Here is a 27433-nt window from a genome sequence, read left to right as displayed (position 1 = left end):
TATAACGCCTTTTATTTTCCCCAAGTCCCATGAATAAAGAAAACAAGAACAGAGCACAGAACATCTACACTTATAAAAAGGGTTTACCTTTTTTTTTTGTTTTAAAACAGGCTCCTGTTAAATCTTGAAAAGCAACCCTAGTAGGAAATTCATGGTTTTGACTTGCTCGTGTATAAATCCGATAGGACACACAGCCCGGGCACTTCATGGTGCATGCGTACAGTGTCTCCCTGACTATGTAAACCTGCAAATTGCACAATATTTGTCAAGGAAATTGCGGAATACTTATCCTCATAACAGTCACAGTTATGGCTCGGCTGCTCTCTGGAACTAACGAGGCAAAGACGTCTAGTTAGGCAGGTACATCTGACTTTTTTTTTTTATAGTTTCACCTTTATGCTGAATTCTATTTTAGATCAAATGTTTGTGCGAAATGGCAGGGAACGTGTCCGTGGGAAAGTTTTAAGCAATGGTTTTAAACTAAAAAGACCCGGAGGCGAATTGTTCCTTCTTCGGCAAAGGCATGAACTCTTACATTGATATGCTTGATATTTGGAATCGAAAACTTTAATATCGGGTCTTCTGCGTTACTGTGTCGCATACACTACTGTCAAACTTATTTTTTTCATTTTATTCTTCATATTATTATGTGAACTGTAGCCTGTAGTGCGATCCTAAACTAACAGTTCATGGATCGAAGCTGTTTTTTCTTCTTCTTCAGTTTGGATTAGTATCACACGTGTTCAGCATACTACCGAAGTAACATTTAGCTACAGAGGGATAACGAATTTAAGGCTGCTCTTAAAAAAAAAAACATTGCAATCTGTCCAGGACAGGAGTACCGAGTCAGGAATTAGTCTTTCACCTTGCATCGCAGTCTGGCTTCTTGTACGAAACTGGAAGTAGTGGGAGAAAAACGTGGATGAAGAGGAAACAGAGTAGACATTTCACTTTAAAGAAAGTTTTCCTTTTGACTCGTCGAGACGAGGCGAGTTAACGCGATCATCTGTCACAAATCCCGCAGATGAAAGATTAACACTTCTTGGTGATTTTGTCTCTTTATGACTTGCCTTAGAAATCTGCCGTCACAAAATGTCTCGGGTAGTGAAAAATTAACTCATGAACATAATTATTTTCTCGGTTGGTAGAATCAGACCGTTCCAAGTTGAATGCAGTTATCCTGTGTCAAAATCAACTTTAAGGGAGCTAGCTGTCCTCGTAGTTTGCTCAAATGCGATTTTATTCGTTTAAAATAATCTTGCAGTGCGTTTCTTGCAAAAAAAACCAAAAGGTTAAACTGGTATCTACTGGTAACCAGCTCGCCGCGTTTCAAAACCCAGTCAGGGGCCAGGTTATGACCGCAAAAATGCCGAGGCAGTTTACAGTATACTGGTGATGTAATGACTGAAGCTAACTGGCGACCGTTTTGAATCGGTTCATACCAGTCCTCCAGGTTCAGTTCTGGGCGTTGCACCAGTACTGGCGGTGGGGACCGAGGCGGAATGTGCCGGACAGGAGGGGGCTTTTACAGACTGTGTCCGCTTATTATTATTATTATTATTATTATTATTATTATTATTATTATTATTACTTGGTCGAGGCAGAAAACGGCGGAGCCGACACGCTTTTTAATCCGTCCTCTTTTACCCCGAAATGTCGCTTGCAGATGAGGCGGGGTGCAGTTTGCCAGCCGAGGGGAAGGTCTGAAGGAAGACCGGGGGAGGAGAATCGAGAGGTAACCATCGGTTTGGTTATTTTACGCATTTGAACTAAATAGGCTGGATTGTTTAACGAAGAACTGGTGGGTCTTCTGCTGCGGCATGCTGCGGTTGGCATGTTTGTGTTACCGAGCTTTACCAAACTTATTCCCAAGCTTATTTCGATAGAAAAAAAAAATGTTTAGTTCGTTTTTCAAGAAGGTACAGTATACCTGATTCACCATAAGCAGCACAGGTGTGATGATTCATAGGGTGGGTACATACTGTATAAGTCCATACATGTTAAACTAACCCTGTTGAAGAATGCTAAGGAAATGTGTGCACTTCTGTATTTAATGAAAATAGTATTTACTTGCAGCGTGCCAGAGGCACATAATATACTATGACTGATTCACTTTCACATATTCACTTTTGATTATTAGCCATTATAAAAACTTAAAGGTGAATGTTAGTTGCTTGATGAAGAGTGGCCCCAAAAATAAAATTTAGTTTATTTGTTCTCATAATCTGTATCTTCCCTTCTTATTCCTGTGAGGTTCTCAGACTAATGTGTAGTTGGGGACAGAGCAAAAAGTTGACAAATTAAAAAATAAACGGAAGAATTCTTTAGTGAAAGTGGTTTAATCAGTTTCTGTTTTGTTGTAATCAGACATACAAATGAGATTCAGCTTTGCAATAAAACAACAAGTTCTTACCAGGCATATGTCAAATGCAAAGTATTGTGAACAAGCTATTTCATATTTTCTAATCATTAACATTTGTCATGCCTGAAAACCATAAGTTGATGAGTATTGCACAATAAGGAAATACATAATTAAAAAAAGGACTGAAAAACAAACTGGAAATACATAAAAAGTTTTAAAACCAAAGAGGAAGGCAACAGTCTCAAAATGGCAGTGATACAAAGAAACAAGAAATAAGACATATGTTTTACTGAGAAACAGCACAGGGCCATTAATAACAAACACAGGAGAACAGGAACTATTCAGCTAAGAGCCAAGAAGATCTCTCTAGAAGGTGAAAGAGGAATAGTTTGAGGAGCCCCAAAACAGCCTCCTTAAGTTACAGCAAGAGATTTGACACAACAATCGAGAGATGGTGGTTAAGAAATGCTCAAGTGAGCAATTAAGCCGTACAGTGAGCACATGAATTTCTTTTGGCAGAAAACAGTATCCAGTCAAAATCCGAAGTAAAATGATTTGATTTTTTCTCCAAATAGTTAAAAAATAAAGAAACCTTTTGATTTTTTTGACTATCTTTTTCTTGTCAGACGATTTCAGAGCAGATTTCTGTTTCCACTGAGAAAGCAGCAGTATTGTGTGTTGCGTGGGCCTCAGTGTTGATGATGTAGGTTGCGTGGTGGCAGGCCTACTCTCTCAGACACAGGTTAGTTTGCAGTGCTAGAAGACTTGTGGGACAGAAATGTAAATTCCAGCAGGATAATGACCCTAATTGTGAAATCTCGAATGGAATTCATGCCTGAAATGTAAGATTACAGTTATGGCCATTTCGGGGCGCTGTTCCGAAAGAATAAATGAAAAATTGAATGCCGAGCTCAGTGTTTTACAGTGTGTGTTGAAGAATGAGCGATCAGACTGTATCCCCAGAAACATGCAGAGGGCTGACGGGAAAAGACAAAAATAAAAAACAACCTCTAAGAGACAGAATTCTGCAGCGCAAAACCTTCAGATAAGATTGCTTGTGTACTAAATAAGTAATAAATGAGTTGTTGCATGCTGGTGTTCATTTTGTGTGTTCCTTTTTAATAATTTGTCGTTGTATTATAACCCTTGAGTTGATTTTAAATACAAGAAATCTTCTACTATTACAAACTTTGTTCTGCCCCATAGATTTCTATTCTGTGATAGTGCCACAGCCCAGATGTGCGCAGGTGAGACAGATAAATATGCAATAGCAGGAGACAAGCAGTGGCTGTGTGAGAACTGTTTTTACAACAATATGGACCGCAGTCCCCTGGATATTGGTGAAACGTTGTCTTTTCTCACGAACCTTGGTCATACTGTTGGCCATGTTTACCACATTTTGAAATGTGTGCTCCAGCTGAGGCATGATCCTTTAATATCTCCACGTGACAGTGCCCCTCTCACACAGCAAGCGTTCCCAGAACTTTCTGTCCCAGTCTGGCACCAGCGTGAGTAAATGGGCATTCTGCACCGCTGGCAGTAAGGCTGTTGTGCGCTCCTGGGACAGGCTGGATGGAAGCATGTGTCTGTGTCAGCCATCGCCATGCAGTGTCGTTCACCTAGCGATCTGCAGCTTGCTCAGGGATTGAATTGAGGAAGATCCCCCTGGTCTGTGTGCAGCTTCTCTGATAGATTCTGTCAGTGCTCATGGCTTCCTGGGTTTGAACTAACAGTGGACACGCTATGTTTCCATTAACATACAGTGGAGGTGTTCAGTCCTGGTCCTGGGAGGCCATAGTATCTGCATACTCACCTCTTAATGGCCAAGTTCAGCAAGTTGATTTTGACCCGTTGGACAAGTTCTTACATTTTGTCTTCGAAGAGGAAATGTGTCAACACACGGACTGCCCAACACTGGGCACCGTTGATCTGTGCCCTCTACCTCATAGAGCTTTCTTTCTGCGAGTATGATGTCTGATCATCAGGACTGGGTAAAAGCGGTCTTACCCATCCGGTTCTGAAATGTTTTAAATCGTTAAAAAAAAAAAGATGAGACAGGAGGTGCCGTCTGATTAATCAAAGACCTTCCTGACTAATTTGGTTCTTTGTTACTTTATCCCCTTATGTACAGAATCTCTAAAGGTTACCCAGTTTTCTTAATCATCCTTCCGTTGATTAAGTAAAACTTCCTATTTTGTCTGCCCAGAAGAACACCTGTGTCAGTGGGACTCCACCAGATAGACTCTATCGTACTACAGTATGTTAGGTCTCCAAGTCACCTGAATGATGTGAAAAGGGGAAAACAGACCAGACACTCTGAGACATTATTAGGTCGGGCTCATGATGGAAACAAAAGTCACCATTTCCCCATCATTCCTTGTGTTGCACATTGCACTAAAGGACACAGATCTCGCTGCTTCTGCTGGTGAAAATTCTTTGACTTTTGTTTGGAAATAACGGTGAGCAGGGCTGCTCATTTTGTCCTTCAGTCCTCCCTCCACATCCTCTTGGCAAAGGCAGTTTCGGCATCGTCTTTACCCCTGCTGCGAATCTTACTGTGGAATAATGACGAAAATATGGAAATGTCTTCTGCTCCCTTTGCATCCCTGACAGTTGTAATTTGCGACTCTTTACTTTTGTGGAGATTCTCTGTGTCACAGTAAGTAGGGTGCAGTTCGTCCATCTGACAGCTCTGAAGCCCCTCCAGGCGTTGTTGCTTGTTGTCCTTGACTCCTCTTGCCTGCACATCCATAGTTAGTGTGCGGTCTGGGAAGATACTGTGTGCAGACACTCTAGAAGCTCCGGATGCCCATGTTTAAGTGAACAGACATAACAATTAATACCGTACATCTTTCCCCCCAAAACACAGAACTTTTAAAATGGTGTGAAGTGTTCTCAAGGTTTAAAGGCAACTACGAAGGTTTGACAGCTTTAACCTAAATTTTTCTATTAACGTGGTAATTCAAACCCATTAACTCTCCAACAGGTTGAAACTCTTAACTGTTTGCAGCATGTTTGCCACCTGATGAAAGCATGCACGGTAGCTCCTGCAGAGTGATGAACTAACACGCCTGCTTAATTAAATACAGTATATTCAGAAAATGTGGACCTTGGGTTTCAAGGTTATCTCACATTTGTACTCAAAGAGCTGATCAGGAAGACAAGAAAACTCTTGAGTTTGAATATTTATACTGAAATAGTTTGAATCAAGTTTGAATATTAAAACCATTTCATATACAGTAGAAAAGATCACTAATTATCACATTATCCTGAGTAATTCTCCATCCCTTAAACTAGATTGAAACCTGAGAGACCCGCTTGAGTGCTTTTTCCCATTACACTTTACACAAAAGAGAATGTTTTATTAACTCCTGCATTTCTAAATAATGTCAGAAAGAACCATAGCCACGCACCAAATAATTCAAAGAGGAAAGGTTTTTCCCGTGCAGAAGGAGAGAGAAGCAGCCACCTCAGGCAGCGGGCTCTGAGGGACTCAGCTCATTCCTGAGGTGAGGCTGCTGGTAGCTGTTTTGACTCAACGTGTGACTTCAAGGGCAAGTGTAGATACCGTGGGGTTTTTTTTTCTTCCTCTAAGTCCCCCACCCCCAGCTGCACGCCAGACTTGAAGACGAAACTGTGCTTCGAACCCGTGAGCTCATGCACACATGTGCTGCACATGCGTTTCTCCACACTGTCATGTCAGTGCCCTGGAACTGCGCCAAGAGAATTGCCACTTCTTCCAGAGCCAATACCTGGGTTTTGGCTTGGCTCGAATTCATAGATCCTGCGTCTAAAGTGGGTATGAAATTTCACACTGAAACCCTCTCCCACCTTTGCATATGTGTTTCTTGTTCATCTGCTGGATTAACCCTGATAAGTTTAGGTTTTTGCGGTTCTTGGTCAATAAAAGCAGTGGAATGTAATGAGGTTAGGAAGCCTGGGACAGCTTGTCAAATGTTGTTGCTGAAGTATAAACAGGAAACGTCTTTTGTATCTACGTTGTATTTCCTTTCAGAGCTCTGGATGCCCAGCTGTGAATCTGAAGATCACACTTCAGGGGAGGATTTTTGTCTTGTTTTTTTTAAATAACTCACTGGTTCAGAGGGTGGCTTGAGTCAGAATGTGTTTTTTTGTAAGTACTATCTTTGAATGATCTACGGTATAAACTGTTTCCTTTTATCTACTATGCATTTTTGCTCTTTAAGGACAAGTCTTGGTATCGGTGTTACATACTGTGTCGGTTCTTTGGCTTCTCACTGTATTTTGAACTGTGGATTACTATGCAGGGCTATTAACTTGGGGTGCATCTACACAGACTATCTCAATTGGCTGCAGGGAAACTTCAGCCAATGTTGAACAAGCTGTGGAGAACAGAACGTTTTTAATTACTCTCCAGGAATCAATATTTGTTTTGCTTGGGTAGGTCCTGCCGCATAGATTACCTAATGCAAAATAAAACAAGAATACTGTCCTAGCATTAAAACCTTAGTGTTACACAGGAAAGTAATTCAAGAAGGTGAAGCTGTTGTATTATTTTGTCCACCCTAAGCTCATACTGTTCCATAATGCTGATATCATTGAAACCATACTGTACGTTTGTAAAAGAGCTTTGACACTTAAAGAATATACTGTACTGTGCCCTGATGTAATTGTGTGAGGTCTTGGATATTACAGGATTGCAATCAAGTGCATTCAGGAAGGGTTTAAAAATATATTTGAGTCCTGAATCGTGGGAAATGAATGTTCTGTTGTCAGTCCAGTCAGTCCCAGGCACAGTTGTTCTTGGGAGCTAGCCCGGGCTGCTGTGTTATAACCAATAGTTATTTTAATAGTTCATGATTTCCCCTTGCTGAACACAGTGAGGTCTATTAGTTCCATGTGAACTCTTTACGTTTTTTAAGTTTCCAGATATTAAAAGGTGTGGGGGCTGTTTTAATCAGATACAGGGGTTGAGTTGGGTTAGACAGCCTGAGAGTCATTTGTAAACTGTTTTTCCAAAACCGAACCACAGACTTTGTCCACAAATTTCAGTGCTTTAAAGTGCATCTAACGTGCACATTGAGATGTTTTGTTCGTATAGATCTCGAAACATTGGATACATACTGTAAGATTAGTGTTGCCTTTGCTTCTAAAACACATTTTAAATCTAACCAGATAAAAGTACAGAAAGGAATCTGAACACCAATTATACTGGTACTTGGTGTTTAAGATACAAAGATAAAACACCAAAAAGGATTACAGTGTACAGGAAGCAAGGTTTCTATGTGAAAGTCATCTGTTCTTTATCACTATCTTTGCAAGAGTTCAGGGAATCAGTGAGTACTTGCACAGACAATGTTTGGCAACAAAACACTTCCCATTCATATCCAGCCAAAATCTTAGTATTACACAGGAAAATAATTCAAGAGAGTGAACCCACTGCATTATTCTGTCCACAGACTAATAAACATTTATAAGGCTTCAGGATGAGGATTTCACTCCCAGCTTTGTTTTCTGGTTTCCTGGGATTTTCAGAATGGGATGAAAAGTGCTTCCTCTTGCTTTTCCAATTTTATCCAGTTGCTTCATTTAATTGTTGCAGTTCTGGGACAATCACCCAGGTTTAGCTCTGTCAGGTTCTGTGAGGCAGTGGTGTCATGCATCAGGAACCTAACATCTTAGGTGTAAAGTTTAAGTTCAACAAATGCAGAGTGATCAAATTGTGATACCAACATTGTACATTGCTCAAATTTCCAAGTATTCAGTTTGAAAGGCCATTGGTTAGCTTCCTGATTTTTACGCAAGCTTTTAATGTGCTGGATGTTGATTCAGATTTCTTTGTGGCTGTCTAGAAATGTAAGGAGCCGCAAAAAGCTTATCTTTGTGACGCTGATTCCAGTAAATAGACAGTAAGATTCCAAAATATTCCACTGCCAAATCTCTGTGGGAGCATTGTCAGCAGTGGGGACTCAGGAATGTTGTATCACACTGAATTCATTTAAGCCTTTAATCAGGTACTGTAGTTCCCCCCTGTTGTTTTCTATCATCTAAAACACCTGCACAAAGTAAAACTGAACTTTGACATTTTTAATTTCGCAGTTTGAATTAAAAAAGAACTTGGGACCCAAAACGTACATTGACACAGAGCTGTGAGTATTACAGATTATAAAACCACCCCCTGAGAGTTGTCAGGGGATCCTGGCTCTGCCAAGACTGTGAAGTGAAAAGTGATGAATGAGGCACACAGTGAATCAGTGATTTAATCCAAGGCTGACCCACGCTTGTTGTGGTTGATTCTAATAGTAAAACAATTTTCTGACAGGAAACATTGTGTGTCATAGACTTTAACAGGAAAGCATGAAAAGTAATGTAAGAAATCTGTGCTATTTTCATACCAAAATAAGTTAGGCAATCATGGATGAGTTGATAATTTCTTGAAAAAGTAGTTTAAAAAACTTTCAGGCAGAATGAGGATGGTCTCCTGTCTGCATCTGTTTCCTTAAACCCTTTAGTCGCTGCCAGAATTTGCAGTAGCTACCGCAGCAATTTAAAAAAAACCTGAGAAGAGGTGATTTCGGAGCCGTGTTCAGACCAATCACTGTGCTCGCAGTGAACTTTCCAGGGTCTGTGGGCATAAACAGAAGCCATTTGCAGTCAGTATCTCCAGATGGTCAGCAACAACTAGTATACAGACGATGGTGGTGTCTTGTGATATATTAGTACCAAGCACAGCACGATGTCCACTGGTTTGCACCAGCACACTGCCTGTTAGCAGAATATGTTGCACATCGTTCGTGAGTACATAAATGGAGGACATTCTGATCCTTTCCTGGCACACAAATATTAACAAAAGTAAATATTTACCTTCCTGTGTATTGTATGTACTGCAGCCTCCCTGTGGGGCTCCCACACGTCTAAGTTTAGCTTTGCTCATCTCTGGCATCTCTTCTGAGTAGTTAAGTTAGCTTTTCATTGTTACTCATTGTTACATTTTTGTCAAGAACAACACGTCCAATCTTCTTAGTAATTTCTATATATTTTTCCATAATGAGTTATTGCATTATGCTTTTTTCAGTATTCAAAAAAACCCTGAGTGCAGTTAGTGCAAGCTAATCACTCAGTCCTACCTTTCACTAATAATAAATAATAATACATAATTACTTACTGTACACATACACATATTTACGTCACAATTGAGTGTATGAAATATGTTGCACCTCACAACATCTGTACACAATGCCATTTCTGTACATACCCACTAAAGACAGCGACGCAGAATAAAATAAAACCTAAACAAAACTTCTGAATCAAGCATTCAAAATCCTCAAAGTTTTTGACAAAATCAAGCCAGTGGACTTCTTCAGAACGCACCAATGGAAACTTCGAGGAAGTGTATTTAAAACTGAGAACAGGAAGCTCTTCGTGGCCCAGATCGTTGTGGGAGTGGAACAGTGGAACAAGCTGCCCAGCCATGTGGTTGAAGTCGATACCCTGGCATCTTTCAATGAGAGATCCTGGGGTCAATTGGCTACTAAGGACCAAGTAGGCTATTAGGGCCGACGGGCATAATTCTCATTTGTAACTGTTATTATGTTCTTATCCTTGTAGAGTACAATCCTTTGTCTTTTGTAAAAACACAAATGGCGTTTCTGCCTGATGATACTTGGTTCATACTTACAGGCATATATGGATTGTACAGTATGTGAGCACGCATATTATCACCCCAAGACTGAAAACATGAAATAAGAAGGCATCAATATCAATATTTGCAATAACAGTAACAAGTAGACTGACCTGACCAAGAAAGGGCTTAAATAAACGTGTTGGTCTAAGAGCTGCCTGAATGCAAGAGAAATTTTGTGGTTGTATATGGGAGTGAACAGCGAACCCAAGAAGCAGCTTTTTTTTTGGTTTTGTGGCTATTGAATACATTCATACAGGCAAACACACTCACTCCTCTTGACTTGTGGTGAACTAATCTGATGTTAGAGGTTGATAAGTCTTGCAAGAGGTTTTGTGAGACTTGTATTAACATAATGCATTTTAACAGACTTAAGTTGGGAGCTGCATCAACCTTCATGGGCTGCAAGGAAGGGGTAGGAAGGTTCATCCAATGCTGAAAGCAAGGGGAACGTAACACAGCATTTCCTCTGTAGAGCCTCCTTCAAGTGTGGAGGAGAGAGGGAAAGTTGCACAGAAATAAGGCATAGGAGAACAAAACAGGAAGTGAGAATGGGCAGGGAGCAGTAGAGATTGGGTGTGTAGCAGGTGAGAATGAGTGTCCAAACTAAGGGAGAATTGGAAGAGGGTGTGAAAGGGCTAAATCTGGAAATGAATGGAGAGGATTTAGAAGGAGATTAGTCTGTCGTTGAGAGGAAGGGGAAGATGTGATCCAAGTTTAAGGATGGTTTTAGTTTTGGATGTCCTTCTGCAATAGGAATCCCGAAACCCCTGTGAGACCCTGAGATATCAGAAAGATGGTGGCCATTAGAGGAGAAATGGGGAACTAAGGGTTTGGAGAGAACTTGGATCCTCGCAGCCCTGACATGTTCCCTGAAACGGTCTGCTAGTCTCCTTCCTGTCTCACCAATGTGAGTGGCCAGGCATTTTCTGCATGAGGTGCAGAAACATGAGGTCGCTGGAAATACACGATGTCCTCTGGGTGACACAGAACTGTCCAGAGGGGCCTTGAATGCTTGTTGTATCGGATATATACTGTACTTACAGGTGATGCCGTGGGGGGAAAGTGCGTGGTGGGGATGATTGCTGAGGGCGGTCAGGGGATCTGTGAGCAAGACGGTTGTGCAGATTAAGTGGTCAGCGATATGAGATGATGGGGAAGTCAGGAAACTGTGTGTTTCGCCGGCATGTGCTTGAGGGCTGCAAGAATAATTGTGGGGAATGAAGGAAGCCCTTTGACCAGTGGTTTCTTATCGTTTTTGAGAAAGGCTGATATGTGAGTGAAGGGACGGCTGCATACTGAGACGACAGGGTGTCTTGGGGTGTCGGATTTGTAGATTTTTCGGAAGGAGGTCAAATTAAGATACCTGAGGATGTTCAACGATGAGATGCGTAAATTCCTTATTGCTGAGGAGAAGAGAGATGGTGGATACCACTTCCTTTTGGTAGTTAGTAGTAGGATCCTGTGGAAGAGGACTATAGGGGGTTAGTTAGTAATAAATGTTAGGAAGTTGTCTGGAGGCTTCGTTGATATATAGGTCTGTTTCCTACACCACAACAGCACCACCTTTCTCCGCTGGTTTGATGACAATATTGTCTCTGCTGCAGAGAGATTGGAGCACCTGAACTCGTCCTAGGGTGAGGACAGACCTGTTTCCTGGGTATGGAAGGGGCCTCAGGAGCTTGATTGATGAATTTGGTTGATGAAATAATCCACTGATGGAAAATGGCTGGAAGGGGGAAGAGGCCGATGGCTTTGTTTGGGATTAATTTTGCCAGTGGCATCGATAACCGGGTTATTGTCAGCTATGAGTGAAGAGGTGCCATCAGAGAACTGTGCCTGAGGTTAATCCTGCGCTAAAAGTGTTTAAGATTCTTTAAAAACTTAAAATAAAAACTCAAAAATGTTTTGGTGTTTTTTTCCATCTGATCTTGAGATTGATTAATTCAGCCCTTAACTGAACTAATAATAGAGCTTGGTTACAGTTTTAAGTTCATGTCTAAAAATACGCAGATTTCAGGGATACAGGGATATAGATTTTAATAGTTGACTGGAAATCTGTAACAATTCAATTCACACGAGAATATTGAAAGGCTTAAAAGACAGCGTTCCAACAAACAACCCAGAGATGACACTTCCAGCCTTTTTTAATAACTGTGATTAAGGTGTTGAGCTGAAACCTGATATCTAAAGTGGCCTCATTCTTTTTGTCACTGGTAAATGCTACGCATTTCCATACTTCTTATTTTAGTCTTTGGCTTGAAGCCGAAGTGGGAGAGAGGCGTGCAGTCGCAGTTTTGCAGTGGAGGCCTCTCTCTCTCGGGGGCGATCTGTGATTTACTGTACATGTGAGAGACTGTCCCTGGACTTTGCTCGGCCCTGCGGGGGAGTCCTGGTTCAGTGTGTCAGAGCTCCGTGAGACCGGGGTGGCAGCGTTCCTTGCAGTGGCTCATTCCCGATCGGATTTTCTTGGGTAACTCCGTGACCCCATTCGGGAGCAGCTGGCCGGCAGTCACCTCGGACGGGAGTGAACATTGATACTTCTTCTGCAATCAAACAAGACACATCAGGCTTTTTATAGCCCTCGGGAGCTCGGAAGGTACAGTGGATGTTGTTTCTTAGCTCTGTGCTCTAGAGCTGTGGCAGGTTTTTTTCTTGGTGTTGTGATGGCAGCAGCCTCCTAGGAACTGGCTGATGTGAGGTGGAAAGACCTCAGTGTGTCGCACGCTGACATGGTGTACCCCAGGCCAGACACACCCCACCGGAGCCGTCTTCTGCATTTCAACCAGGGAACGGCAAAGCTCCCGATGAACAGAGCAGCATGTTCCAATGTTTTCCTTATTCTTTCACAGAGGACTTCCTGGACGTAAAATGAGAATTAAATACACCTCAAATTGAATGGAATTGAATTAACCTTAATTTTCCAAAGAGAATTTGTCTTGCACGTCAACAGCTCATGAACATATAGTATAACATATACCACAGCAATACAACACAAGAACATGATGAATATACCGTAACAAAATATTCAGATGTATTCCTTGTTCTTTTTCAGAGAGCTTTGTGGACATAAAATACAAATTAAATACGGATCAAATTGAATGGAATAGAATTGAATTGACCTTTCATTGCCAAAGAGAACTTGTCCTGCACATCAGCAGCTCATAAACATGTATTGTAACATATACAGCCATAATACAACACAACACAACAACAGTACAACACCATAATACAAAACAACATTCAACAACATCGCTCAATCGGTACTATAACATTAAAAAAAATATGTATACTGTATATTGTGCATGTGAACGCAATAACAGTGGAGCCCAGAAATCACATGTTGGAGCTGTAGTGAAAAAAGTCTGCTCAACTAACTTCCATCAACTAAGGTTATCCAGTTATTAATTTACTTACTGACTGATTCTTTTTTTCCATTTAATCTGGCAGAAATTATTCTAATAAGAGTTTTGGTAGTTAATTAGTAAATCATACAGTAGGTAGTTTTCTTAAACTGTCCTCCCGGGGATGAATACAGTATTGAGAACTGAATTGGATTCTTGTTGATTGTGGGATATGTGCGTGTAAACCCTACTTACTGTATGTCGGTGTTTTCTGGTGTGCTGATTAATACAGGCTGGAATCCAATTGTCCTGGGCAGTTTACTCCCTGAACAACAAAGCCCAGTTCACACTGATATCCCAGTCGTGAGCTGTTTCAGAGACCACTCACAACATCTTCTGAAGAGAAGATTCACTTAGCATGCTCACACTGCCACTCTGCCACTTTATCCCTTTTGCACAGATAGAGCTACTGTCTCTGCAATAGGCTGTAGCTGTCTGTGCCAAAGGGATAAGATGGCATTGCCTCTTCGTACTGTTTACAGCTCCCCTTTGGAAACTGCCTTTTTTATGACAGTTGTTCACCACAGTCACACTGTCTGTGAGAGATCCACCCACAAACTGCAAAAGCATCTAGTGTCGCGCCATTCAAGTATTCCTCTCATTCAGAGCTAGGCAGAGCAAACTCCTACCCATCTGGCTCCTCTGATCTGCTGTCCCATTCAGTCCGGCTCTGTTGTAATTCTCCAATATTGTTGGCAGGTTCAGTTATGGGTCTTCTGTTGCTGTTCGCCCTGCTTGCCTCATGCTCATATGTCCACCCTTTCATAAGTGAAGGTAGGTACAAAATGCCTTTTATTCTGAATTCCAGATTCCATTGCACCTCCACTGCTTGTTCAGTATCATGGTGCTCCTTTGCAAATCACTAGCTGATCCCAACTAAAACTTTTGTGACCAGCTGTTTATTTTCTAAAGTCTGATTTTATAAAAAAAAAATCGACAGTAAATAAAACGAGCATTCCTTCATGTGGTCAGATTCCAAAGACACAAGCATGCTACATCAAAAGTCCAGGTAATATCGCTTTAGTCCGTTAACCATTTGTGGTTATGCTGACAGCACTGTTGTTGTTGTTGTTGTTGTTGTTGTTGTTATTGTGTGTTTTGTCTGAGTAAATGGCATAACGTTATAGCTGGGGCTGCTGCCTGCGGGATCAGTCATCCACTGTCCCCTGAGGACGAGAGTCCTGCAATCTACTGTAAATATTACACTCCCAGCTGTATGCTTGCTGACTCACTCCAACTGTATTTCTCTCTGCACAGAGAACTGCACTGATTATTACGTGGACTTTGAGAGGTACTACAGCTTAAAGGAAGAGCCTGTGATGCTGAAATGTTCCTTACAGCATCTGATCAATGGCCACAACACTACGCATACTATTTCATGGTATAAAAATGAGACCCGGCAGGAGTTCTCTGGGCAGGGGGGCAGAATCCGAGCACAGGGAGTTCGACTCTGGTTTCTGCCTTCTGTTCTGGCAGACACGGGCCACTACGTGTGCATTCTCAGGTGAACTTGTGTTTACAATACCTTCTATATGTGAATACAGAGCAGTGCTATATACATGCATCATTTAATAATAATAATAATAAAGCATATATTGTACACTTAGGGCTGGAGGTGAGGGGGTTGTAATGCTTGAGATTCAACATTACAGTTAACGGGGATTTGCAAACTGGCAAGACTTTTCCTGTTCAAAGCCACTCATTGTGCTAGATGTCTTTCTAGTGCTGCCTCGTCTTGCCCTCTTGTGGTATAGAAATGATGTGCAAAAAGGCAACGGCTCTGGGTCTTGCCTGGCTGGACATTACCTGTACAGTTAGTGTGTATCTGTCCTAATCAATAACGTATCTGTTTGTTTTCTCAGAACCCCTGAATGGTGCAAAAAACAAGCTACATTTCTGATAGTAAATGAAACAAAGAAAGGTGACTGCAATAATATCGCCAAGTCTGGGCAGAAGCTCTCTGCATTAGCAAACGGGGTTCTTAGCTGTCCTGAAACAAATATCTTTATGAACGAAGAGACAGATTATGAGTTTTTGTGGTATAAGGTAAGTGCTGTGCTTAATCTTGCTTTACAGGTTCGTAATGAATGAGAAAGTCAAAGAAACACCCATTAAAGGGAAATCCTGAAATTACACAAGTCCACAATTTTACATCACTTTTGGAATATAGAGAAATTGAGTGGTGCTTGCAGGTTACAACACACCTTGATAAACTGTTGAACAGCTTAAAGGCTACATTGCATTAAATGTAATATATTTTCATTAGCATTTATAATCCAGAATGAAAGCGCAAGAGTGTATTCAAGTATATTAATAATAATTCCTTTCACTTATATAGCGCTTTTCTGGACACTCCACTCAAAGCGCTTTACAGGTAATGGGGGTCCCCTCCACCACCACCCATCACACAGTGTGTAGCCCAGAGTGTGCCAGTATACTCCCCACACACCAGCTCTCAGTGGGGAGGAGAGCAGAGTGATGAAGCCAGATCAGAGATAGATGTGATTGGTAAAGGCCAATGGGAAATTTTGGCAAGGATGCCGAACAGTAACACCCCTACTCTTTTCGAGAAACGCCCTGGTATTCTTAATGACCACACAGAGTCAGGATCTCAGTTTTACATTTCATCCGAAGGATGGTGTCTTTTTACAGTACAGTGCCCCCGTCACTATACTGGGGCATTAGGACCCACACAGACTGCAGGGTGAGTGCCCCCTTCTGGTCCCTTTAAAACCTCTTCCAGCAGCAGCCTTAGCTTTCCTAGGAGTCTCTTATCCAGGTGCTGACCAGGCTCACACTGCTGAGCTCCAGTGGGCTGCCAGCGGGGAGCTGGGAGCTGCAGGGTGATGGAGCTGCTGGCTATATTGTGCTTGTGTCCAGGACTGCCAACTCTTATCCTTCACATTCTTTCATGTTCATGCTGTGATGCCTGGGTGGGATCCTGCGGCAGATGTATTGTCGACCCTATCTAGGCACAGCTCAGAGTCTGGGAAACACCAACACAGACACCGGGGGAGAGTCCAACCAGGAGAAAAACATGACAGCCAAACTCTGGAGCAAGCAAGGCTCAGGACCAAACAGGGTGGGAGCAGGGACTGAGGGGAGAAGCTGGTTTAAATGGCAGTCTTGAGGAATAACGGGATGATGACCACAGTAGCGGTGCGGTACCGAGAGTCACAGGAAACTGCTGCTGCAAGAGAGATCGCAGCTCAGACAGCCGTTTGCTGGTGCCAGGAAATCAGCCAGCAGAGATACTTGCCCAGCGAAGCAACTGGCCGAGCTCTCTAGACGTCCTATCACGGGCTCAAGCCTGAGTGATGCCACTATCTGACTGGGACCAGGAAACCTTGCAGGGAAAGGAGAAAAAAAAAAGAGAATCAGACAAAAGTTGATAAGATCACAGATCCTAGCAATGAAATACCGTATAATGCCATTCTTACGGGCAGACAACACTCATGCTTTCAAAAACCGATTCATCGAGAAGACAGTCCTCTTAAAAACTAAAGAGAAAAGGAGGAGGAGAGTTTCTTTGGGTTTACTCCACCTGAGATGGTGAGAATGGCTTTAAGATGCAGACATCTCCCCTGCTATGTTTTGTCAAAGTACTCTGGCACAAGAGAATGCTCCCAGATTCTTATCGGAAGGATCCCAGAACACAAATATAACCTTTGTAGCTGTAACCAGAATAACATTTGTTCAACACGGGTCTTCATTTCATTCTGTTGTCTGCTGTGAAGGAATCGTATGCAAGTTTGACACATTCTGAAAGTCTTGTGAAAGTGTTAACTTTTTGGGTTTATTTCCTGTGCCTGTCTGTTTTGAAGAGAGAGAGAGAGAGTCTTTATTATCCCCAAGGGGGCAATTAATTCATATCTTCATCCTTTAATGTTGCGCTGGGGAGTAGTTTAGGTTCTTAACATTTTATTTTTACGAAACACACAGCATTATGAAGAGTGCTACTGAGGTTTCTTAAGTTATACATTTTAAGACAAAAACATGCTCATACGTGTTAAGATGCTGATGTTATTTTGTAACAGTGTGGGGCTTCGGACTGCCTTGTCACAGGCTAGAGGATCGATATATAGAGAGGAGGTAGAGGTGTGTAGTCGCTCAAAACTTATGGTTCTTTACTGAGGTGAGCTAGCGCGAGCAATAAGGCTCGAGAGAAAAATTAAGAAAAAAATATTTGTTTTAGAGATGAAAGTGCACCACAGGCGTGCAGTCAATGGCGGGGGTCTAGGACAAACGGAGGTGAGTGGCGTGAGAGTGCAGTAGAGGGGCTCTTGATTAGAAACTCAGGTGGTGCTGATGAGAGACATCCTCACGCGACAGTCAGGGAGCGAGAAACAATTTAGAGGGTCTTGGGGGTGTTAGGCGCCCCCTAGTGGTGAACGGGGGAGGATTCCTTCCACTGTCAGGTGGAACGGGCAGTGTGTACACCTCTCTGGCTGTGATTCCCCCCACTGTAGAAACTCTACAGAACATTGTAGACTATAGAAACCCTACACAAAAAAAGCGTCGACTTAAGAAACTGCAGAAAAAAAGTAGACTATAGAAACGCTACATACTGTAAAAGTGCTGTCAAAACCCTACAGGGAAGTGTACAGACTGTAGGAACATTGTAGACAAACAGCCCTTAGTGGCCTGGTACCAATCTCAAACAGGTCACTGAGACAGCATAACCTTTCTTTCCCTTGCAGGATTGTGTACACCTCGTGGAAGGAGACAAATACACGTACGACAGCAATAAGCTTTTCATACAAAACGTCTCTTTAGCAGACAAAGGCAACTACACCTGCCGAATAACATTTAGCTTGAATGGGACGACATACACAGCATCAAGAACTATAGACCCCGATATCATCGGTAAGCATGCTGGTGTTTAACACATTTTAAAACATACCGTAGATCATATCTCCTTTCTCTGAGGCCTCTAGATCTGCCATTTAATCTTTGCCTTATTTATTTACAGAGGAGTGGCATTTGCGACCGAAAGTGACTTATCCTATAAATAATACGGTTGGAGTTGCTGTGGGTAAGTATTGTGTACTATTGTGTAAGCCTGAACTCCTGTCCACCATCGCAGACAGTTCTTACTGTGCATTGTTAACCAACAGGATAGATATACAGTGACAATGAAGGTGCTGGCTGAAGCAGTGGAGCAGACTGGCAGGTCATCACCGCCGCGTAGCACCCGGTGCTGCCGTAATGAAACGGCGCATATGACATTGCTCAGACGTCTGAAGAAAGGCCAGATCTTACAAAAAAAACCCTTAAATAAAACGTTATAACTGTTACAAGTCATACAATGGGGCTCTCCCCACATCATTTTGAAATTAGGGCACTTTTCTGATCCATGATAACGTCAGACGCAAGTGTGACTTGGTTCTGTATGGGACTACTCAAGTGATATTTAAAACCGAAAAGAGATTAAACCTGCTGACAAATACGGGGAACCTAATTGCACAAGAGCTGATACAAAAAAAAAGGTGTTATTGGGGAAAAAAAAGTACAATGTGATCACTTTGGTGTGTTATCTTCTTTTATCACTGCATGTGCAAGGCGGGTAAAAACGCGTTCGCCGCGGTCTTGCAGGGTCGACCTTCACCACGAACTGCACGGTGTTCCTGGGAGGAAAGGGGAAGCACACCGCCGACGTGCTGTGGATAGACGACCAAAGTCTGATTCCCGACGACAGCTCGGCTCGCGTCTTTCAAGGACGGCAGAAGTGTGTACCGTCTGTTTCTGAAAAGATCTGACGAGAGTTGAGTGGCGGTTTTTCATTCAGTGTTCCCGCGGACCGGTAGAAGAGGCATGGCACTTGATTCATACACGTTGTGCCTCTTTCAAATACACCTTTTAAAGCCCGCACTATTCGAGCGCTTCAGAGCTGAACTCTGTAATTTTCTGCTACCTGGTGCTGAAATTAGATCGATCTTGTTTCAGCGCCGCAGGAGCGACTGAGGTGGCCCGTTTGAGGATGCCACCGCAAGTCTAAAAGTAGTAAAAACAAAAGGTCACGAACTGTGTCAGACAACACATGCCTTAAAACGGCACCCTCCCTGTTCTTTAAACGCATAGTTGACTCGCGAGTACGCGCTAACATGAGCGATACAAACCATATACACTACGGCTCGTCCCTATTTTGTGTTAGACGCTAATACGAGCTGAAACCAAGCGTGTAGTGTGTTCTTCCGTTTTTATTTTCGCTTCTGTTGTCTGAGCTGTCTTTACAGGAACTGAAGGGGTATTATACTAGTCATGGAGCAGAAATATAATATATTATATATATTGCATGCATAATTTGTCCAAAATAATGTTGTTTCACAATTATGTACTTAATACAGTGGGATGGTTTGTTGAGATTGCTACGAATGCACACTGTGTCCACCAGACAACTACAGTAGGCGGTCTATTTACGGTTTGGGGGGGGTTTATTCTGATTTTGAGTGCACAGTACTTTTAAGTGACATAATAATCGTATAGTTGAGAATTTCAATTGGCTCGTGTCGTATGTTAGGTTTTTATGTACTAAGGAGATCGTGGAGACCTTAATTCTCCAGTTGATGCTTCATAATACATTTAAACACAACAGCATGCATAAAAAAACCCAAGTATTGGTCAATTCGACCTGTTGAAAACATATATACTTTGCCATTATGGATGGCAAACCATTGAAAAACATCAGAAAAGTACCGAAACCCAACTTGTCTGCTTCCAGTTAGGAACGCTTGAGATTAATCTGAGACTTTGATGTTTCGGTGGTAGTTTGGTGTCGCTTTTACACTAAATAATCCTGCGAAGCGGAAATTTTGGAACCAGCTGCGTTCGTACGGAGAGGGACGAGTGCATTCAAGCTTCACTACGAACTATTTTTTTTGTTGTTGTTGTTGTTGTTCTTCGAACCGGAGAGGCGACCTGACTTCCCTCTCTGCGGTTTTTGCAGTGAAACGCAGGTGAAGGGCGGCGCCCTCATCCAGACCCCCCTGACGTTCTCCGAGGTGAAAGAAGAGGATCTGAACAGAAACTTCACCTGTTACGTCGTGAGCGCGAAAGGATCTGCGGCGGCTTCCTTCGTTTTACATTCTCATGGTAAAGACCGGGTTTCGAGATGCTGCTCCCGAATCCAGAATAAAGAATGGACCCTTTCCCTTCTGGGAAGGGAAAAAGGTTTTCCTCCTGCGAAAGCCGACAAGACGTGTTCACCTTTTTTGTTTTTTGGTAAACGTAATCAAAAAGATTTCCTTTTCCTCATAATTGCGTAATAATTGCCACTGTCTGTAAATAGGTGCCGTAATACTGTACGCTTTTTTCGAATTGAAATACTATTGAACATTGCAAAAGCTACACGCAGAAGTCTCCTTCCACACTCTCAAAAACAAGTCCCCAAAACCATAGAAGTAGCAATGATAACAGGATATTGAATTTTGTAAGAAAGGCATACAACAGAATGTCAGTTTGCTTATAAAAATAAATGGTGTACAGTGCTTCACATAACATTAGGACTTTCCAGGCTGGAAAGAGAAGAAAAGAAGCACAACGTTTCGGCTGTGGAGCCTTCTTCGGGTGTGACACGAAGAAGACGGACCTGTACAAGGCTCCACAGCCGAAACGTTGTGTCTCTTTTCTTCTCTTTCCAGCAATGAATAAACCTTTACTTGTTCCTTTGCAGCCTACGCATGCTGACGCAGCTCCCTGCTTGAACTACATCAGGACTTTATCTCCCAATGTCCAGAAAAAACAACGCATATAACTGGAGAGAGCTTCTTCACCACACTCATTTAACCTTGCATTTTATTTAATTAAATTCACTTTATTATTAGTTCGGTTTAATAATACCCTTCAGTATATAATTACTAAATTATCTGATAGGTTAATATAATTTTTCTAGAACAAGATTAAGTTAATTTGAGAAAACCGTATTCTGATTTTTGGGCAAGGAAGCCAGGATAGACTGAAGTCTCCGCTAATTTAATAATCTTTCCTGAACAGTAGGTGGCGCGCTTGCATCGCTTTTTCGGATTTATAATGTTTTAGTTAAGGGGATTTACACAGTAAAAGGAAGAAGGAATGTTACTTGATTAAAAGTAGACCTGTGTTTTTTTAGTATTTGTTTAGTATTTAGTATTGTAGTATTTAAAGGTATGGTCAATCTTACATGACCTACAGTATGTCTTGTAAACATCAATGTAAAATGTCTGCTTCCTAATGAAAGACATATTTATGTTTAGGGGAATCTCGTTATTTATAACTCTCTGCTAAATGAAAACTTTCTGAACATCTGAACATCACCTTCCTGACAAAAAAAATATTAACTGGACCCTTGAGAACGACTTTTTAAGAAGCGCAGACCTTTAACTGATGGTCAAACTGAACACAATTTTTTGTCTTTTTTGCTTTGTAGATCTCAGCTTAATCGTGCGCATTGGATGTACACTCACCGCGCTTACTTTTGTCCTTGTCATTATTGTCGTTACCTACAAGATCTTCAAGGTGGACATCGTTCTCTGGTTTAGAGGATCTTTTCATCATCTTTACAAACAAACAGGTACAGGCACGTCTTACCTTATTGGTGCCCAACAGGGCGAGTGGCGGAAAGGTGTCTCCTGAGTGATTCAGACTGCGAAGACGCGTGTGTGTGCAGCCTGGTCATGTCTTTGCTGTGCAGTGACCAGGATTCACACGGTGGCAGAGCTCAACGGACTGACTGACCGTGCAGGAGCAGTAGATTCTTGGTTTGCTCGGACCCCTTCCGACTCGCAGCGTCGTATGCGAGAGCCACCTCAATCTCTGAATTGGCGTGAATGTATCGGGGCTGGTAGTTAATATGGGAGCGTTCAGGTGAAGTGACCCACTGGGATTCCCAGCGCTGAACCCCCCCGGGGCCAGTCTGCGAATATGCGCTGCCGAGACGCTCCCGCCTCACGCCACACTGCGGGGCAGCTCTTCTGCAAGACACAGTGGAGCCCACACACGGGCCTTGAGGTTGTTCTCCATTTCTCGTGTGGTTCACAAGCGGCGCCGACCAAGGCGTGCGCGGTGCTCGTTTCCCCCAGTCGTGTAGCTGACGGGCTTTTACCGGTGCGCTGAGCCGAAAGTGAACAGTTTCCGAAATTGCCTTGGCGGATTCCTCCAGTCGCAGGGTGAAATGAATGACTGACATCAAGGCCTGAGGGTAACAAATTAAAGCCAGAAAAAGCCCTGTACATAGTCATGCATTTGGCATGCATCTTGATTAACCAAGACCTCAAAATATATTTAGCATGTGTTAAATCCACATATTTTATATCTGTGTTGTTGGAACAGAAAACTTATCATTTATAGCTCATGAAAAGCAGGCTCATCCGCAGTCTTCCTGCTGCTGCTTTTTAAATTTTAACATACCGCTGGAAAAGACAACGTGGTGTTATAACTGTGGAGAAAGATTAAACACACCCACCCCCCCCCACCCCCATCGCACCTGTTACTCCACACACCTGGACAGCAGACAGAGAGGCAGAGACCAGCTGGGTACGCCAGCTGGGCCCGACCTTCACTTCGACACAATTGCACTGCAGGCAGAGGGCAAGGCTGAATGAGCCCCCACCCTTCCTGCCTGCAGAAGAGACGGCAGCCTCTGGCAGTAACCACAGCTGCCTGGAGGGGAAAGTGCTTTTCTCACCACATGAGGAACAGATAACTGGCCCAGCCTTCACAGAGGTGAAAGACATCACCCAGAGAAGGTGTGATCACTTTTAGAAGCGAGAAAAGTATTATCAGAACTGTCGCTCTATATTTACATCATTTTCCATCTTACACCTCCTCTTTGATGTGGTTTACAATTGGCTGTTTATGTTAAACTGTGACTTTCTTTCGCTGTTAGATACGGAGAGATATAGAGCAGAATTCCTAAAACTACTACTGTACTTAATTCCGAATGTATTTATCGGGTTTTAACATTCAATTTTGAGTAGACTTGTAGTTGATTGTCTTGTTTTACAGATACATGCAATTATCTTTTATGCTATATGAATTTATGACAATTAACAATTTAGGTTATCAAATATACATCAGAAGAATCTCTTTTGTACATTATTAATAATGGTATGGAGCGTATGGGTGCTTCTGAAGAAAGTGTGTAACCCCTTTCTGGTAGCTGAGTCTAGGTGTTTCCTTAACATGTGGGCAAAGGATAGCAGTTCTGAGTCTGTCAGAGTCTTGATTTGCACATTTGTAAATATACTTATAGAGAAATGGCCCAGTGGTTGGTTATATCACGATTCTGTAATTAAATCAGATCTAATGACAGTTGTTGTATAGCCGGTGTACTGCTCGATTAGGATACACTTCATACCTGCGATCAAAGCTGATGCCTGAAATCTGATGCTCTTTGTTTTTTCTAGACTCTGATGGAAAGGTTTATGATGCTTACATCATCTACCCAAAACTATACAACTCGACTACCTCCACCAGTGCAGAAACATTTACTCTGCAAGCTCTGCCCCATGTTCTGGAGAGGCAATGTGGATATAAACTCTTCATATTTGGAAGGGATGGTTTGCCTGGTGAAGGTAGGCTTTTTTGTTGCTTTTTCTAAAAAGAGTTATCTGATTCTGCAAAGTCCTTTTGCTTCTGATCTTGCTGAAGTGTTTCTCCCTGCTTTGAGCTGCTGTTGCCGTTGAAAGCTGAAATGAAAGTTTCCCATTGTGCTGGTACCCAGTCTAGCACATGGAAAGAACCGAGTGTTATGGCAGAAAAGTTTCAAAGGTAAAATGAAATGAGGCTGCGGTTCCTTCTTGAATTGTGAAGAATGATAACGTGCGTGAGAGGGAGGGAGTGTGGGGAGTTTACCACTATAGTGCTAAAATCATCAGAAAATAACATTAAAAAACAGGCATGGCTCCAGCTACAGCAGGCAAAGGCTCTTATCCTAGAGTGAGATAAAAAAGGTGGATGTGTTGGACAAGACACATACTATACACATACACTTCCACATTTTCCCCGTGTGTGGCTGCAGGGTTCGTAGCTCTAAGTAGTGATGTCAAAAACATTTGGGCAGATTTCTACAAAAAGATAATCAGTGATGCTAAACCAATTAAAAAAAAACCTTTATGTGAAATATCAAAACAAATTTTCCGATCTAATCTATGTACGTGCCTTTGTTTTTATTTTTTAACAGCTGTGGTAGATGTTACCGAGAACATAAAGAAGAGCAGAAGACTCATTATCGTTTACACATCCACCACCTTTGGGGACACAGACAGCAACGTGTACTTCGAGCAGCAATCTGGCATGCACAGTGCCCTGATCGAGGGGACTGTGCAGGCCATTCTGATCGAGTTAGAGGACGTCAAGAATTATTCAGACTTTCCTGAATCTATTAGGTATTTAAAGCAGAAACAGGGGGCCATAAGATGGAAAGGTGGTAGCTCCAACATATCATTTTCCCCATTTGCAAGATTTTGGAAGCAGGTACGGTACCACATGCCAGTGAAGCACAGCCCATCCTGTACAGAGAAGAACATACTGTTAAACCTTTAGGATCACAGGCTTGTTTTGGAAGTGACCATGTTACATCAAACAGGCTGCTGCACAACCTGTACTTATGCGCTCGTACTGTACATCACATTACATTATGCTGGCACACTACACAACTTTTCCTAGGATTGTCAGTCGTAGCCTTCATTTACATCATCGCAAGAAAATCACAGCGAGTTGCAGAGAGTCGCAGCTCGCGGCCGTAACCGTCAGCTGTGTAGCGTGACGCCCCCCAGCGACTCAGTCATAGCTCTCTTAACAGCCCCTATGACTCTCCACAACCTGCTACGATAATATCAAACTGGTTTGACTTTCTCATAGCGACTCACAAGTCGTAGGAGTGGGCTCTTGTGTCTGTGACAGTCAACAGCCAGTGAGCGCTCAGCCGGAAGTACAGTGCGGCTGCAAGGAAAGAAGGAAAGCGAGTGTTTTGGACTGTGCAGATGGAGGAGAGGCTGGTCGAACTCTGGAGCCTGCACAGATGTCGGTTCGATATTTCGTGTTTGTCGTGTGTTGACTTGCGTGCGGCGCTCCTCCTCTTATTGCTCCAAGTCAGTCGGCTGCCAAAATGAGGCGACCTCGCGGTTCTTTCGCGGCGCAATACGAGATTTGGAACCGTGATGAAAAGTCGTGAGGGAGTCATGTAATGAGTCACCCTCTGCGATTCCTAGTCGTATGGTTTGACACCCTCTAGGACAGCAAAGGCAGCAAGATTCAGCAACTGCGGTCGTTAAATTTGACACGCTCTCCGACCAGAAGTCGTGTCGTGTCCTGTAGTGTGACATCGGCTTTAGTCATTACAGTGGTTAGTGAGCAGGAAGGGCTGCATCACTTCGCAATTCATGGGAACTCGAATGCAAGTTTGAGTCAACTTATAGTTCTTTCACAAAGTTCACAATTGTGTGCCTAATTCGAAATTTTATACTGTCAATGAATTTATATAGTTTCCAAAATTGAATAACTAGTCTGAGAAATTGTTACTGCCGTTCCCCTTTTAATTGAAGTTGGACTTTTACAGGGAAATCCTTGAAGGTCCTTATAATGCATGTTTTTTGCCCTTTTGAAAAAGGATAGGAAATCAGTAATTAAAATAAAGACATGTGCCAAAAATCCCCAAGACGAGAACCACACAGAACACCATAATAAGACAAAACCAGTGAGAAACCGAAAAGGGGAAATTCAGCTAATGGAAACTATTCCTTTAAGGGTATTATGGGAGAAAATGCGAGTTTGCTAGTGTAACAACTAAAGTGTGGACGTGGATGCATTTAGCTGATTTCAACAATGTAGAGTATACCATCAGTATTTTGCAAGGTGATGTAAATGATCTTTAAAATCATGCTTCTTAGTCTTGAAAATAGGTCACTCAGGGTATAGAGTGTGGTTTCTTAATGCTGGTTCAGTTGAGAAACCCCAAACATATTGTGCAAGTTTCTGTGTGGGAAGACGTTTTATAAATTAACTCAGAGAAACCAGAGTTTCAGATGATTTCCATTGTGTTTTACTGTAATATGTACAAAAACACAAAAACATGTCTTCACCTTTGCTCATTCAAGTGTTTGAGGCTCTAGGTCTCACTATTCAAATAATCTTCAGAAATTTCAGTAGTAAAGAGAGAAAGACAAAAAATCTAGAAGACACCACAATGAGAAACAGGGCAATAACAGATTGATGTAATTAATAACAGAGTTGCACTTAAGTTGATCAGAAAAGAACGCTTACACTGTAAATAATCTGAGCACTGAAAAGACCAGCTGTACTGTAGGTTTTAGGTAAGGGACTGTATTCTTATGGTATTGATTATACCACTGATATTAATACTGATTTCCTATTTATGATCTTCCCCCTGTTAAAGAAAATCTTCCACATGTTTAGTAATACATTGTTTAGAAGGTTCCAGTTTGCTTAATATCCCTTTTTTAAGGAGTAATGAACTCATTAGTAACTCCTTCCTGAGTTGAATCTTTTGTTTTATAAGAAACAGGTGCCCTCTCTTCGCTCCGTTGCAGTTAATTCTGTTTCCCGATTCTGCCGACGCCGGGGCCCTCCAAACTAGAAATTCTTGTAAATACCCTGTACAGAGTCACAGTGAACATGTCTGCGTTTCTCTGTAAAGTGCTGTAAATAAATAAATATCTTCTGTCTTCTTTAATGTGTCCCCCCTTCTCCGTTGGCTTTATTATTTCGCTTTACCAGAAAGCGAAGAAAGATCTGTGTTTAAGTGTTCGGCTCGTTATTCCCTGACAATAGGGGTGGGCTGTTGACTTGGAAGGGAAGCAGCTGTCAGGTCCCAATTTTCCTGTTGGAATTCCAGCCTCCTTCATTCACACCTCTTGGCCTGTTAAACAGTATTGGATCAGAGAGGTAATAGTGCCCGTCTGGCTTTGTGTCTCGTTCTTCAAGGCACACCTCCCTGAAAGCAGCCCATCAAAACTCAGGCATTGCCTGCTAGTGAGAGGCTCTTGACTGGGGGTGTGTAGGATCTGCCAC

General features: G+C 42.3%; 1 protein-coding gene across 3 annotated transcripts; it reads left to right on the top strand.

Annotated features, from left to right (window-relative positions):
* The first annotated feature begins 277 nt into the window (after positions 1-277).
* On the top strand, positions 278-27095 carry LOC148835638 (interleukin-1 receptor type 1). Of its 3 annotated transcripts, XM_088912528.1 has the most exons (13): positions 278-360; positions 1667-1735; positions 6378-6494; positions 14126-14200; positions 14684-14930; positions 15289-15472; positions 18127-18292; positions 18399-18461; positions 19022-19154; positions 20373-20518; positions 21831-21974; positions 23809-23976; positions 24585-27095. In XM_088912528.1, exons 4-13 carry the CDS (start codon positions 14134-14136, stop codon positions 24944-24946), a joined length of 1680 nt encoding a protein of 559 aa, XP_088768654.1. In that variant the 5' UTR covers positions 278-360; positions 1667-1735; positions 6378-6494; positions 14126-14133; the 3' UTR covers positions 24947-27095. The 3 variants fall into 3 exon arrangements, with proteins under 3 accessions (XP_088768654.1, XP_088768653.1, XP_088768655.1); XM_088912527.1 differs by lacking the exon at positions 6378-6494; XM_088912529.1 differs by lacking the exons at positions 278-360; positions 1667-1735; positions 6378-6494 and adding an exon at positions 12551-12621.
* Positions 27096-27433: the final 338 nt, after the last annotated feature.

This window comes from Atractosteus spatula, chromosome 4, assembly GCF_055471065.1.
Source record: "Atractosteus spatula isolate fAtrSpa1 chromosome 4, fAtrSpa1.hap1, whole genome shotgun sequence".
In the NCBI taxonomy this organism is placed as follows: domain Eukaryota; kingdom Metazoa; phylum Chordata; class Actinopteri; order Semionotiformes; family Lepisosteidae; genus Atractosteus; species Atractosteus spatula.
Note: the sequence above shows the minus strand (reverse complement) of the source record. Positions and strands in the feature narration are given on the sequence as shown.

Coding starts and splice junctions, on each gene's coding strand:
- LOC148835638 (XM_088912527.1), top strand. CDS start 14,134: ATGGGTCTTCTGTTGCTGTTCGCCCTGCTTGCCTCATGCTCATATGTC. Junction 14,201..14,683: donor CCACCCTTTCATAAGTGAAG/GTAGGTACAAAA, acceptor CTCTCTGCACAG/AGAACTGCACTGATTATTAC. Junction 21,975..23,808: donor TCATCTTTACAAACAAACAG/GTACAGGCACGT, acceptor TGTTTTTTCTAG/ACTCTGATGGAAAGGTTTAT.